This window comes from Rhincodon typus, chromosome 8 (genome assembly GCF_021869965.1).
Source record: "Rhincodon typus isolate 14 chromosome 8, sRhiTyp1.1, whole genome shotgun sequence".
Classification (NCBI taxonomy): Eukaryota; Metazoa; Chordata; class Chondrichthyes; order Orectolobiformes; family Rhincodontidae; genus Rhincodon; species Rhincodon typus.
The window spans coordinates 16101385-16117511 of record NC_063339.1 but is presented as its reverse complement, the minus strand read 5'-3'; the positions used below and the strand labels follow the sequence as shown (position 1 = coordinate 16117511).

General features: G+C 38.7%; 1 protein-coding gene across 1 annotated transcript in view; it reads right to left on the bottom strand.

Moving 5' to 3' along the window:
* setd3 (SET domain containing 3, actin histidine methyltransferase) overlaps positions 1–16127 on the bottom strand; it is a 118836-nt gene that overhangs the window by 69069 nt on the left and 33640 nt on the right. Inside the window, exon 5 of the mRNA XM_048600042.1 lies at positions 11974–12230. Coding sequence (XP_048455999.1) covers positions 11974–12230 — 257 coding nt within the window. The remainder of the gene's footprint in view (positions 1–11973; positions 12231–16127) is intronic.

Sequence of the window (16127 nt, the reverse complement as noted above, 5' to 3'; positions counted from 1 at the left end):
TGAGGGACCATTCCTCCTGTGCATGTTCAATCTGAAAATGAGTTTGCAGAATGTGGATCCACATACAGAGAAGGCTGGACTCATAAGAGTGAGGAGAAAGTGGAGTTCCCAAATTTGGATAGGTTATCAAAACCAGTCACAGTGTTGAGGAGAGGCATGTCCTTAACAATGGGGTATAGACAATGGGAAAGACACAAAAACTCACTCTCATGCTCCAGATTTTACTAGTCAGATCTGAAATGCCACTGGAAAGACATTAAAACTATGTCACTTGTCCAACCGACCAATCGGGCATTGGAAAGGACAACTCAAATACCTCCTAGCCTAAGTAAGGTATAATATGACATCTCAATTATAAACTTTAAGAGCATCTCCACAACATTGCCTATGCTAGGACAGAATACGTTTTCCAGCAGAGGTGAAGTGCATCATGCAATGTAAAAACCATTATTCTGAGGTACAAGGTGTAGAGCTGGATGAACACAGCAGGCCAAGCAGCATCAGAGGAGCACAGTTGTGTGCAGCTTTTAAGGTTACAGGGTTTAACTACTGTGTCTTTTGCAAATGAATTAGAGGTTATATTGTGTCACTTCTTGGGTTAATTATAAACATTCTTTCTATGTATTTGTCAGCTGGTCAGTTTAAATGGATGCAATTATCAGTTCATGCTGGCGTTTTACTCCACAAAAACTGTGACACAGGAAGAATGACAAAATCTTAGGTGCACTATATCAAACATTTGTATTTATAACTAGTGGGTTTTCTTTAGGTTACTCACCGTTGAGATGAAACAATATACTATTTTGAGCATTATATCATTCCCTACGCCCAAAAACCCTGAAAATGAATTAAGCGATTGCAGCTGAGGTGGAACTATTTTTACCATTATCTGTCCCTTCATAGAGAAGGGTTGGTAGAATGTTTCTGGAGTTTTGAAACATAGTGAATTTGCACAGTGTTTTTAAAAAGTTCAAAGTGCAAGCATTTAGAAATCGTGCACTTAAACTAGACCATTACGCATGGTAATCGGGAAAAATAGGAAGATGCTATCACTGAGACATAGACAAAAAAGAGGAGCAAGAGTAGGTCATTTGTCCCTTCAAATCTGGTCTATCATATCATTCAATAGAATCATGCCTAATCATCCAACTCAGTACCCTGTTCCTGCTTTTGCCCCATACTCTGATTCCTTTAGCCCTAATAACTACATCTCCTCTTTCTTAAAGACATTCAATGTTTTGGCCTCAATTGCTTTCAGTCACAAAGAATTCCACAGGCTCAGCACTCATGGCAAAGAAATTTCTCCCATCACATCTCAGCTGCATCTAGCAAACATTCATACTTGGCTGGAAGGCTTTGGAATGCGCCTCCCTGCTGAGCTTTACATGCAGCTGATTTCAAACATGGATCAGCAGCTCAATGTTAATTCAGAGTGTTGGGGTGAGAAAAGAAGTAACAATGTTCATTGGGAAAATAAAAACTACAAACAGAAGATCAAATGTATTACCACTTTGGAACGGTACTTTCTGAATACTGGAATTAGCTTGAGATTATTAGAACTAATGCAAGGCAGTCAGAATTTAGAAGTAAGATAACCTGTTGATTTAGGAAGCATGTTATATTTGTCTTATTTATGGAGTGCTATACTGAATTAAATTAAAAAATAGCTTAGCTTCCTTTGGTCACAGTATTTATATTGTAGGGAAAAGGTTGGGCAATTATGACAAATTGCTACACTTAAAGATTTTTTAAAATACACAATGTGATGCAAATTCCCCTTGGGTGGCTTTTTATAGGGAGAACAGTAGTAAATTGGCAGGCAGTTTCACAGTTTACCCACCCAATCTCTTGTTCCATGCAAAAGGAAAGACTTCTGACACTGTTATGTTACCACCCAAGACAATGTATTCTCGCAGAGGTAAACAAATGTCTCAATAGGTTCACAGAAATAAAACAGTAACCAGGAACAAAGCACTATTCAATTAGAAATACCATATCACAAGTTTTTAAATGGGTGTGATATAGCACATTGAATCTTAGAATAAAGGAGTAAGAGCAGGCCATTGATCATCAATTATCAATGTTTACACCTAATCCAGCCCTCCCCCATATCCCTTGATCTCTTTAGCCACAAAAGTTATTTCTACCTCCTTCTTGAAAACACAATGTTTTAGCTTCAATCATTTTCTTTGTTAGTGAATTCCACAGGCTCACCATTCTCTGGATGAAGAAATTTCTCCTTATCTCAGTCCTAAAAGGTTTACCCCTTATCCATTAATAACAACCCCAGTTCTGAACTTCCCAACCAACGGGAACATCTTTCCTGCATCTAACCTGTCTGATTCTATTAGAATTTTATAGGTTTTATAAGATCCCTCCTCATTCTTCTAAACTCCAATGAACACATTCCTAAGCGACATAATCTAACCTCATACCTCAGTCCTGCCATCCCAGAAACTAATTTGGTAAACTTTCGCTGCAGTTGCTCTACAACAAGAACACCTTGCCTCATGTCAGGAGAGCAAAACTACACACAACATTCCAGATGTGACCTCACCAATGCTCTGTACAACTGCAGCAAGATATCCTGGTTCCTTTAGTGGAATCCTCTTGCTATGAAGGCCATCTTACAGTTTATATTCGTTAATGCCTGCTGCAGTGATTGATGCACAAAGATATCTAGGTCTTGCTGAATATTCCCCTCACTCAATTTACAGTCATTCAAATAATAATCTGCCTTCCTATTTTTGCTGACAAAGTGGATAACCTCATATTTAACCACATTATACTGCATCTGTCATGCATTTGCCCACTCATTCAGACTGCCCAAATTACACTGCAACATCTTTGCATTCTCCTCACAACTCACCCTTCCATCTAGCTCTGTGTTATCTGCAAGTTTTGAGATATTACATTTAGTTTCCTCAACTAAGTCATATATTGTGAATAGCTGCAGTCCTAGCACCAACCCTTGCGGTACCCCAATAATCACTGCCTGCCATTCAGAAAAAGACCCATTTATTGCTATTCTTTGTTTCGTGTCTGCTAACCAATTTTCCATCCATGTCAATATACACAAAGATAGGGTGGTTAAAAAGGCGTTTGGCACGCTTGCCTTCATTGATCTGTCTTTTGAGTATAGGATTTGGGAAGACATGTTGAGGTTGTACAGGACATTGATGAGATCTCTTTTGGAATACTGTGTCCAGTTCTGGTTGCCCAGTTATAGGAAGGATATTATTAAGCTGAAGAGGGGTCAGAAGAGATTTATCAGGACGTTGCCAGGTATGAAAGGTTTGAGTTATACAGAAAGGCTGAATAGGCTGGGACTATTTTTAATGGGGTGTAGGATGCGACCTTCTAGAAGTTTCTAAAATAATGAGGTCTATAGATAATGGTAGTTGTCTTCTCGCTTGGATGGGGGATTTCAAGATTAGGGGGCACATTTTTAAGGTGAGAGGAGAAAGATGTAAAACAGACATGAGGGGCAAATATTTTACACAAGGGAAATGGTGGATGTGGGTATAATTACAATGTTTAGAAGACATTTGGATAACTACATGAATAGGAAAGGTTTGGAGGGATATGGGCCAGGAGCAGGCAGGTGCAACTAGTTTAGTTTGGGATTATGGTCGGCAATGGACTGGTTGGACTGAAGGGTCTGTTTCCATGCTGTGTGACTCTATGACTACCACCAATCCTATGCGCTTTAACTTCATACATTAATTTCTTATGTGAGACTTTCTTGGAAGCTCTATGAAAATCCAAATAAACCTCAACCACTGGCTCCCCCAATCAACTTTACTCATTACATCCTGAAGAATTCCAATAGATATGTCAAGCATGAATTTTCTTTTGTAAATCTATGCTGACTGTGTCTGATTCTAGCACGGTTTTCTAAGTGCTCCGGCATAAAATCCTTGATAATGGACTTCAGCATATTGCCCATTACCAATATCAGCCTCACTAGTCATTAATTCCATCCTTTATCTCTAAGTACCTTTTTAAATACATTAGCTGCCTTCCAATCTGTAGGAATAATTCCAGAGTCTAAAAAAATCTTGGAAGACGACCACCAATGCATCCATTATTTCTTAGATTTATTTAAACTTACTTAAATACTCTGGGTTGTAGATTATCAGGCCCTGGGATTTATCAGCCTTCAATCCCATCAATTTCTTCAACACCATTTCTCTACTAATACTGATTTGCTTCAGTTCTCCCTCTCTGTTAAACCCTGTGTTTCCCTTCATTTCTGGCATGTTATTTCTATCTTCCTTTGTGTAGACAGAAGGAAAACATGGACTTAGCTCATCAGCTATTTCTTTGTTCCCCAATAATAAGGTCAGAAGTGGAGATGTTTGCTGATGGTTGCTCACTATTCAGCACCATTCATGATTTCCCCATGTAGTGAAGCAGTTCGTGTTCATAGGCAGCAAGGGTATACGATGGCCCATTGGTGTTATCACTAGACTATTAATCCAGAAACCCAGGTAATGTTCTGGGGACCCAGTTCATATCCTGCCATAGCAGATGGTGGAATTTGAATTCATTAATAATCTGGAAAGAAGAGTTTAATGATGACCATGAAACCATTGCCAATTGTCAGGAAAAACCTATCTAGTTCACTAATGTCCTTTAGGGGAGGGAATCTGCCATCACTACTTGGTCTGGCCTACAGATGACTCCAGACCCACTGCAACATGGGTGACTCTTAACTGCCCTCTGGGTAATTAGGGATAGGCAATAAATGCTTGTCCAGCCAGAGACATGAATGCATCCTATGAGTGATTAAAAGAAAAAAGACCTGGGCCTGCCCTTGCAATAAAGTATTACACTCTGGGGAGATGGTCTCTAGATTATCTGGGTCTCTGGATTAATAGTGTTCTGGGGACCAGGGTTTCAATCTCACTGAGGTGAAATTTGAATTCAAAAAATCTGGAATTCAGAATCTAATGACGAGCATTGTTGACTGTCAAAAAAAAAAATCTATCTGGTTCACTCATGCCCTTAAGGGCATAGCTAGTTTGTCCTACATGGGACTCCAAGCTGAATCTTAACCGCCTTCTAGGCAATTAGAGATAAGCAATAAATGCTGACCTAGCCAGTGACATCTACGTCCTGTGAATAGACAAAAAATACTTGTCCTATGTCATCACTCTCCTGTTGAGAGGGCAAGAAGCCCATCGGACTGAGCAGGTAAGTAAGGCAGCTAGGCCTGGTCACAATCTCAACCATACCAGCGTACTTTCCACAGGAATCACTTGATTAGACTAATGCTTTGCGTCACTATCCAGGGGGTAGATTTTTTTTCTGTATAAAGCATGGGAACCAAGCTGTAGAGTCCTTAGGATTTTCCAGAGCCTAGAGATTGAGTTAAAAATTGCAGAATGTTTTCACAATTGATTAGTTTTGACAACTATTAAATTTCAATGATTTACTGATAAAATGTTTGCATTTGGTGTAGCAAAGGCTTGCAAAAGTAAGATGACAGTGGAAGCAAATAAGTTATAAGTACGCACAAACAACAGTTTATCATGGGAATTTCTGTTTATATGGGCCTCCGCTCCATTCCTGCCTTTAGCTGCTTACCTTTTACATTATTATGCAAGACACCTATAGCATTTGACTTCATTATTACTTCATTAATTGGCCTTGCAAAGTCCATAATGATACACAAACTGGTTAATTGAATTAGATAATATGGGATTCAGGTGATTTCACTGTTGGCTTGCTAGAAATTACAACTGTAATTGTGTTATATACTGAAAATACATGCAAGCACTGAAGGCAGAAATGGAGATAGACCAATGAATCCCTTGAGTCCCGAAACACAAAATGTGAAAATACAGATATCTGTGCGATTTGACCTCAAATTGTTATATGTGGTTATGACTGCCCTTTGAAATCCCATTTATACTGGCCAAAAGTTTTAAACTTCTGATGAAACAATCAAACTCTAGACTACATCTATAGAACATAACTAATCAAACATATTGTATCAATTATATAATAGCTATACATGAAATCTTTCCACTCTTCACAAGGAAGCAAACCATTACTGTTTGCCATTACTTGGTTAACTGCATGGTCTGTTCCAAGTTTCTCTCTTTTGAAGTGGAGAACGTGACGTAGTGGTAATGTCATTGCAATAGTAATCCGCGTGCCAGGTTGACACTCCGGTTTCATAGACTGAAACATTCACTCCGACACCAGTAGGAATTGAAATTCCGTTCATTAAAACTGGAATATAAAAGCTAGACTCAATAACGGGAAGCTATGACAACAAACATCAATTGCAGTAAAAACCCATCAGCTGATGAAAATGTAGTCACCCTCACCACACCTCTAGAGTTCAGCTCTTATATAGATGTTTGAAGCAACATTGTATTGAGTTCAGGAACTCAGTAGGTCTGGCAGAATGAAAACTGAGCATCTGTAAATGTAAGTACAAGTGTCACTTATCAGCATGGTTGACAACCTGTTCCATCACATTGCGAACAATCAAGGGTAGATTAAAGGGGTCAGTAATTGGTTGGGTTGGATCTATGTGGTCAGGACATACCTGGACGATTTTCCACATTGTCAGATAGATGCCAGTATTGTCATTGTAAAAGGGACAGCACATCTAGGGGTGCAGCTAGTTCTGGAGGACAAATCTTTAGTACTTTTGCTGCAATGCTGTCAGGACCCATTACTTTTGCAGTATTCACTACCTTCAGTCGTTTCTTTGCATCATGTAGTGTTAATCAAATTGATTGAAGACTGGCATTTATAATACTGGGGACCTCAGGAAGAAGCAGACGTGGATTATCCACTTAGCATGTCTGACTGAACGTGGATGCTAATACTTGAGCCATGTACTTTTACACTGATGCACAGGATCCCATCCTGAAAAGATGGGGATGTCTGTGGAGCCTCCTCATCTAACAAGTTTTTTTTTTTGTCCACCACCATTCATGACTGGATTTGGCACGATTGCAGAGTTTAGATATTATCCATTGGTTGTAGGATTACTTAGCTGGCTATTGCATGCTGATTCTGCTCTTTGGCATGCAAGTACAAGATGTCCCTACTCAAGTTGTGGCTGCATTCATGAAAATCGCAACTTAGAGTGAAATAATTAAATGAAGTACTTAATGTTAAAACTGGAGTTAAATTTAGTTAGGCTTTCCTCAACAGAACAAAAAATATCAAATGCTAATACTGTATCCTCTAAGTTGAATAACATAACTTTAAATGGCTAAATTCCCACATTTGTAAATTAAATAACTCAAATTAAAATAAATAAGGGAAAATGTAACATTCTCCTTACAGAAACTCCCGTCATGGATCCTCCTGGAATAGTGCCCAAGCATTGCACCACATGCCTTTGCTGAATGGGCTCCAGGCTGCCTTTTGGAGTCATTGCTTTTTCTGAGCTGTATCACGGCTGCTGCTGACTCTTGTATTTTTGGGAGCTGTGGTGCCCCTTCTCGCTGGCTGCTACTGCCTCTGGGTCCTCTTGGGTCACTGATGCATGGGGCTGTCCATCTTGGCTGGCTGTGGGGCCTTGGAATTCCTCCAGCTCCACTGACCAGCAGGCTGGGAGGTTCGTGGCTGGGTTCAGTGGTCTACCCTCCTCTTTCTTGCTGAGGTGATGGGCAGGGCTGTGAGGTTGTGGCTCGCAGCTAGCGAAGCAACATGTGCGCATGTGTCAATGTTCCACTAGCTGTGGTCATCTATAGGAGTCCAGTGATTCACAGCTGAATGGGGGCCAGGGCCACGGCCAGCGTGGAATGGTCCTGTTGCATCTGGGTGGGTGCTGAGAGCGGTAGCAGCTTCTGGAGTGGGAGGGAAGGTAGGAATTGTTTTATGAGGCAGCAGCATGACTGGGACAGTGACACTCAGTCAGTTTGGGGCCCAGTGGTTAGGGGCTTTGATGCAGCAAATGAGTTGATGCTTGATGAGTGGCCTCAGGTCAGAGTAAGAGCAGTCACACCAAAATGGTGCTAATCGGGTTCAATACTACATGAAAATAAATGAAAAAGATCTTATGAAACTCAACGATATTTCAGGTCCTGGTAACTGAACAATCTTGAAGCGAAAAAAAATGCTAAATGTGTGTTGTAGCTTTACCAGTTTGATACCACATTTTGAGGTATGTCTGTTGCCGCTCCTGCAAAAGCCCCCTTCATGCTCAGGAAAGAATAAGCAGAGAAACCTTTGAAAAATCAGTGCTCAGAGTTGCTATAGTAAGCAGTTCAAGCATTTTAATTTCATAGCAATAGGATCCCCTCACGATCCAAAGTAAATACTGCATTGATGTCTTTCTTACATACACCTCTTCAATTTCTTCGAATGTGGGCATAGTAACTCAGCTTTTCCATGAATTAATAAGGTGCTGTACTTTACAACAAATACAAGAACTGCACTTGATAACTGATGCACTTAAATCAATTAATACGGCTTAATTTTGTGGAAAAGAAAGAACACACCATGCTTCCAGCATCACCTTATGACTGTGACAAAATGACTAACTCTCCTCCAGCAGTACTATCACTTGGTAAAAGCCTTAGTTTTCCCATTTACAACTCTATCCTTAAACAGAGAAAGATAAAAGCATATACATTGATTCAATGTTTTCCAACATAATGGATGTGAATATCGGAACAGAAGCAGGCTATCCAATCCCTCCAGTTTGTCACACGAATTAATTAGACCTACACCTCAATTCCATTTATTCACCTTATTGATAGTCTTAACAATCAATCAATCAGTCAAGCTCCTAAAAAAACTTAAATAACCTTGCAGCTGAAAACTTCTGGAGGATAGAATTCCAGATTTCCATTGCCTTTCAACATGAAGGAATTGGTTCCTCTACTTTAATCCTAACCTGCCTAGCTGAAATTTTATTATATGCTCCCTTCAGGGTTCCACCAAAAGGCAAAATAGGATTTTTCATATTTAGATAGCAAGAACTGCTGATGCAGGAGTCTGAGATAATACATTGTGGAGTTGGAGGAACACAGCAGGCCAGGCAGCATCAGAGGAACAGGAAAGCTGACATTTCGGGTCGGGACCCTTCTTCAGAAAAAGTATCATTGTAAAATGTCAATTAGATCATCCTTCAATTTCAAACTTAAGGAAATATAAACCAGGTTTTTGCAACCCATCCTCATAATTTAGCATGTAATCATATAAATTCAGGAAAATTTAAAGCGCCCACTTCTAAAGCTACTGTATCTTTACTGAGGCCATCAATCAAACTGGATGGCTAACATTTAAGTAGCCTCTCTGCTCAGTGTTTTTATCTGTGTAGCTTTTATTTATTCACATATATGTCTCAGTCTGTTAATACAATGGTCTGATTTATCTTGCTCAGATACAAAAAAAGATACCCTCACACTTTCTCACATTGAAGTCCACCTACCACAGCTTTGTTCACTCACTTAGTCGGTCTATATCCTTTTTAGTTTATAGTCTTGTATTCAAGTTTAAGTCTTTAATGTCTTGCTCCAATCTATGTAACTCACTGTGCATTGTGGCTTAACATCATCAGTAAACTTGGATATAGCTCTCTTAATTTCTTCAGCCAAGTCACTAAAATACATAGTGAAAAGATGAAGCCCCAGTGCAAATAACTGGGGAACATCTTTTGTCATAGCCTATCAATGCAAGATTGTTCTCTTATGTCTACACTCTGTCTCTAAACTCCACTTAAGTTACTCTGACATAGCACACAGTCACCTCGAATTCTATGCTCACATCGTTGACAGTAATTTCATGTGGAATTCCAAGTCCGTACAGACAAGATCTATCGATATTCTCCTATCAACCATAGTAGTGACTTTCTCAAAGTTCAGCTAAACTGACAGACATAAAAAGACCTTGAAGAATTCATGTTAAGTCTTTTTTATCAACATACACTTGCCCAAGTGCTCGGCCAATCTTTCTACTGACGTAGCGCGGATCTATTCAAGGACTGCATATTTCTCTACACTTCATGGTCTTGCGTTTTCTCAACAGTGCTTGTAAGAGCTTCAATTTTCAATTCAATGATCAATACAACTTGGGAAAAGAATATGGGATGGTTTTCCACTGCCTTCTTCATCTGTGCTCACAAGCCTCTCTTCCTGAAGGATCTTCTGTATTTTAAAACTCTAACTTTTCAGTCATTGCCACTGAAAATTCACTGGTTCTAGCACTGAACAGTGGCCATGACTCATAATCTTGAATGTGGCAACGTTAGCTGATGCCACTTGTAAAAGTGCAGAGACAACGGCTTCTCCCAAGGTTTCAAATAACCATGTTGCCCTTTTCCATTGAAACATTGCAGTTACTACTGCATAACTGATGTTAAACTGGCAGGTCCATACTTGCCTGGATTCTTACCCTTTCTTAAAATAAAAGTGACATTTGTAACTTACCGATCTAGCTATAATTTCGATATACTTTTAACTAATGCATCTGTAATTTTCTAAATATTTGTCTATTTGAAGTCCTATTACTTTCTCCTTTTCCATCTAAAACATGAAATTCACAAAAACAATCCCTATGACTGATTTCTCTCGCACCATTGGTAGTTGATCCTCTTCCTAAACTACAAGAAAGTATAAAAATAACTAATTTAATAAACGATTTATTTTCTGTTATAGTTTCAGTCACAATAATACACCACAAATTGATGCAAAAATTTATAAAATCTTCTGATATTAGCTTTGGTATCCTCTGCAAGTTTTGTTTTCCTATCCCTCCTTAGTACCTCTTTTGTATTTTTCCCTTTGTTGCCTTTTACAATGAATTGTTTATTTACTTGAGAATAAAAATCTACTAGCTAGTGATCTTTAATTGAGAAAAATTTGCAAAAATACAAACTGTTCATAAAAGCATTTTGAAATATTTTATTTTAAAAACAACTTTGATACATAAATTGGCAAGACACAAGAATTTCATTATATTGAGCGTTAACTCCAATTCACTCGAGATGAGTAATTAAAATACATAGCTCACGAACTACTGATTCTAACTAAAATAAAAGTTAAAATTGGAAAAGCTTAGAAGTTTTCACTATCTGGTAAATAACAGCAAAATTACTCTTGCAATAATGGGCGTTCTCAAAACTATTCTGCAACACAAAAAGACTAGAAAATGGATACTGCATTCTAAATTAAACTTCTGTGTAGTTCCAATGAATTACTAAAACTGCATCAAAACAATCTGAAAAGGTATGTTAGTCCAAGTCAGAAATTTACAGCTTCAGGCATGATCAATAACCTGGTATTTCTTATGCAACGTCACTGAGGAAACATTACCACAAGGACTGTAGTTTTTCTCTGAACTACTAAGACCTTCTCTGGACAACAAAGGACAAGCAATAAACACATCACCCACAGCTCAAGGATAAATTTGGAAAAAAAGGTGTGAATGGTATGGGATTTTTCTTTCAGATTGATTTTAAAATATCATAATATTCACAGGCATTTACAATATGTAAATGATGTAATGCTGGTTATTTAGTTATCCTGGAACCTCAATTCCAAACCCACTGCAAAGAATAAAGCAACAGCTGGGCTAGCAGGCCTGGGTTCAAGTCCCAACTGCTCCAGACGTTTCTCACAAGACACCCGAGCAGATTCATTAAATTTATCTACAATTCATTCCTTTCCTCACCAAAGCAGTTAACTTCTAGTTAGCTTCAGGATGGGTTGTATTTTACATGAATTAAGCTTTAACATCCTAAAGGTACAGTCCTACTTTGGCAGCACAAAGAAACATTAAGCCTGACAGGTATTAGAACGTATTGTCTTAAACAAAACATATCAGAATGGGAATCGGACTGTCGTAGGGCCAACAGTTATCTACAATGTTAAAAATGTCTCCAAGGCCAGACTGAATTTGATAATAAATTTTTAAAGTAACTGAAAACGATGCTGGTTGATTTGTTGAAAATAGGGACCTCTGTGAGGAGTACAATGTAATGAGTAAACTTACCTGGATAAGTTTATAGAAGTAAGCGTACTGGCGAGCGGTGTTTTTATACTGACTGAAAACATCATGGATGGCTTGCGTTGACTGGAGGTAGTGCACTTCTTCCTCTTCAAAATACAAAGGGGTATGATACTCCATAGGTAGTGTCTTAATGTAGGGTAACCAGAAGGAATTGGGATTCAAACGTTCACAAAGCAGGTGAAACGCAAGGGTAATATTTCCCATGGCTTGTAGAATCCGGTCCTGGGTATAAACTGGACCTGGATTTCAAAGGTACAGATTTTAAGCTGGCATTAATGAGAATATAAGCAAAACAATGAGTTAACCACAATTATTATCAGCAAAGCTAAGAAGCTATTGCTTTTGTAAGGTACTCAGCTTTCAATGAGAATGACACAAACATGACAGCAATAAGGTTACTGAAAGTATCAGGATTACTTCAATGTGGGTACCAGTTTTGGAAGAAATTTCAAGGAGAAATTTCAAGGAGAAAATTCAATATGCTTAAAAATTGAAACCAATCAGAATACATCCTACAATATTCCAAGTTTTTTAAATGGACTATTTTATTATTGCCACCTCAGAATCAGAGTTTTTATAGCACAGAAAGAAGCCTTTAAGCCTATCCTGTCCACTCCAGTCATCAATTACCCATCTGTTCTAATCCCATTTTTCAGCATCTGTTGTCTAGTCTTGTATGCTATGGTGTTTCAAATGCTCATCTCAATAATTCTTACTTGTCTTCAGGGTTCTTACCTCTACCATTCTCAGGTATAATGGGGGAATCTAATAAGATTAATGCAACTAATGATTTTCAAATGCAAGAATGCTCATCAACAGAAGACTTCTACTGGTATTACTAAAAATGATATTCGATATATAGCCAGGAAGAAAATATAAATATTCTTCCTGCTCATTCTCATTAACAACCTTATATTTCCACATTACCTTATCACAGAGGTCTCAGCAGTTGAGGATACAGGTCTGGCTAAAGGTAATGTTAATTTTTATTTGTAAGCATTTTTCCTTCACTAGTTGCAGTGTGTAAATAACTGTTGCAGTAATACAACATGAAATAATTATAAAGCAGCTTACTAAGAAAGGAATAGAATTGTTTTGATGTGATCAGGCCATGGTTCAAAGCTTTTCAAAAGGAAAGATACTCTGGTAAAATATATTGTGCCTCCACCAGAACTGTTTTTCACATGAGCACCAATTTGACTCAAAGTTATAAAAATATAGTTCTAGCAAAAGGAATGAAAAGAATTTGAATTTTATTCAAATTTGAAGGAGGTTTGAATGTGCACTTGGCGCTTAAAGTAGATTGAGTATCACTGCTACTAAGTTTGTAATTCATCTTAAAATATTTATACAATCTCTGATGAGACCTGGAAATTTATTATGGTTCCAGGTGACACTACAATTCTTTTATGATCCGGTTGGAAATCAGTAAGTTTGTGTAAAACAGACAAAATGTGAAATCCCAGATATTTACTCAGAGAATAAAGCCATAAAAATCCACATTTTAAATGAACAGAAGAAATTTACTGTACAATTAACAAAGCATTATGTTTGTGTCCTAACATCTACAGTACAAGATAAATATGAAGTAACAGGCAACGTTTGGTCAAACACACTATAAGCTGGACATTAAATGGCAGACACAACAGAGTCAAATCCCACAAATTTTCTCAGAAACTCATCCAGACATTACTGAAAACCAAGTCACAAGAGTCCTTTAAACTGCCCTCCTTTCAACTCCTCTCCTTCAACGATGTACCTTCTGATTTTCTTCAATAGCTACTCCAACTTAGACAACTCCTGTTAGATTGCCCCAGTGACTGTTTGCTTCTCTGTTGTTCAATCTCTTCTCCATACACTCCCACTGGTCTCAAATGTCTGGACCCCAGCATTTAATAGCTGCGCCTAGCTAACGTGAGCAAATCAATCATCCCATAGCATCTGAGCCCTAACAGCACGAAACCAATGACAGAACTTAGCTCCACAGGGCTGGCAACCTTCTGCTGCCTCCTCAGCTGTGGACTAGTCTTATCATGTGGGCTTTTTTTGCCATCCCAGGTTGCCTGGTCAGGTTTTCATGCCACACACCGTGTCAGATAGGCATCTTTCTGCACCAAAACTCTGGACTCACGGTCAGATTTTTGCTAACTAAATGCTTTAATCTACCTTTTGTGCATGCTCAGTCTGTCCCCCTTGCTGCTGTCTATGCTCGCTTAGGAGCCCATGACATACTGGGAGTTGTCGTCCTCAGTCCAGAAAACAGAGAGCTCAAACCCAAATAACAGATTCCCTCACTGCATAGTTAGGGTTTTATGAGTTCTTAGTTTTGTTATTAGATAGACTATTGAATGAGGTAGTAAATGGGAAAACAGAGAGGGGGAAGGAACCATTATATTCCATCACAATTAAATGAAATGGAGGAGAATTAAACATTCAAATAAATGAAGGTTTTATGAAATGTAATAAATAGACTGGAGCCACTTCAAATTTCAATACGTAGATCTGTAACGCCACGTTCTTTGAATATTGCATTGTGTTCTCCCAACATGTCTCAGTCCTCACACACATTCAACAGAAAGTTTCCTTACAGTTGTCAATGATGTGACTGTCACTATGTCACAAAAATGGCCTAACCTCAGAACAGCACCTTCAAACTGCACTAGAATGAAGCTTCCTATTTCCAATACTAGCCATCCTGAGACGTCAAATAATCTGCTTCGAGATATCAAGAAATAAAATTTGCTTTGATTTTCTTGGGTGGGGAGGGGAAGGAAGAAGTGACAATTTCATTTTTAATAGTGAAAACTGGCAAATGGTACGCTATTTTCAAACTTAAAATAGAAAAGTACATAGTTAATCCACAATACTACACCTACAAGAAAATTATTAATTTAAAAATACAATTTATGAGAGTTTTAGTTAGATTGCATGGAAAGCATAATTACAAACTTATTGAGAAATATACACTCATCAATCCAGCTGCTTGAATTTAGCTAACGTTTGCATAAATTTCAAGATCTGATATATTAAATTCACTATGCACACTGAACTCATATTTAGCATCAGCAGTCTGTCATGTCTTCAAATAATGTCGATGAGATTGCCCCAGTTGAAAAAAGATATCTCACATTACAGTAGAATGTCTCCCACTAGATGGTGCTATGCAAGCTACAGATCTCTGTATATCCATACAAACATCACTAACATATTGAAACAAATTAACTTTGCCTCAACATTCTGTAGATAATTACAGGGAATCTAAAGCTTCAGTATAACTTGTCCCAGACTAAATGTTGGCGTATAATTTTCAAATTTTAATTCATTCAGGGGATATCGCTGACTAGGCCAGCATTTACTGCCCATTCCTAATTGCTTTGGAGGTGATGGTGAGCTGCCTTCTTAAATCACCGAGTCCATGGGGTGTACAGACACCCACAGTGCTGCAAAGAAGACAGGTCCAGGATTTGACCTAGTGACAGTGAAAGAACAGTATTGTAGTTTTAAATCCGCATGATATGGGTCTTGGAGGGAAACTCACAGATGACTGAAGTGTTCACATGCATTTGCTGCCTTTGTTCCTAGATATAGAGTCATAGTCATACAGCATGGAAATAGACCCTTTGGTCCAACTCATCTGTGCCGATCAGACATCTCAATCTGACCTAGTCCCATTTGTCAGCATTTGGCCCATATCCCTCTGGCACAACTCCACATTGGCCAGTATCCTGTCACCAAGTCACCCCTTATTTACATGTGGAGAGTCCGTGACTCTCCAGCTCCCTCAGAGCCAGCTCTCAAAGTGAACAGGATGTCTGACACTCCTGTTGATATCTGCCAGCCAGGGCTGCCTGCTTGGGCCAGGTTAACAGCCACAATCAGGGCATCCAGATTCTATGAGGTCCACCTGGCTGACCTCGTTACAATCACAACATCCCTCCCCAGGTCTAAGGACATAGGCCAATTGTTTTTTTTTGGTAGCTCCTCCAGCGGCATATTAGCACTGGGTCAGGTCCTTCCACCTCTGCCTCTGATACTGGTGGCATGTAACGCACAACAGCTCTCCTCTTGTGCTCGCAGAGTCTCAGAGGAAATTCATTCTTTTCTTCAGGTAGCAAAGACATCAAGGTAGTGACATT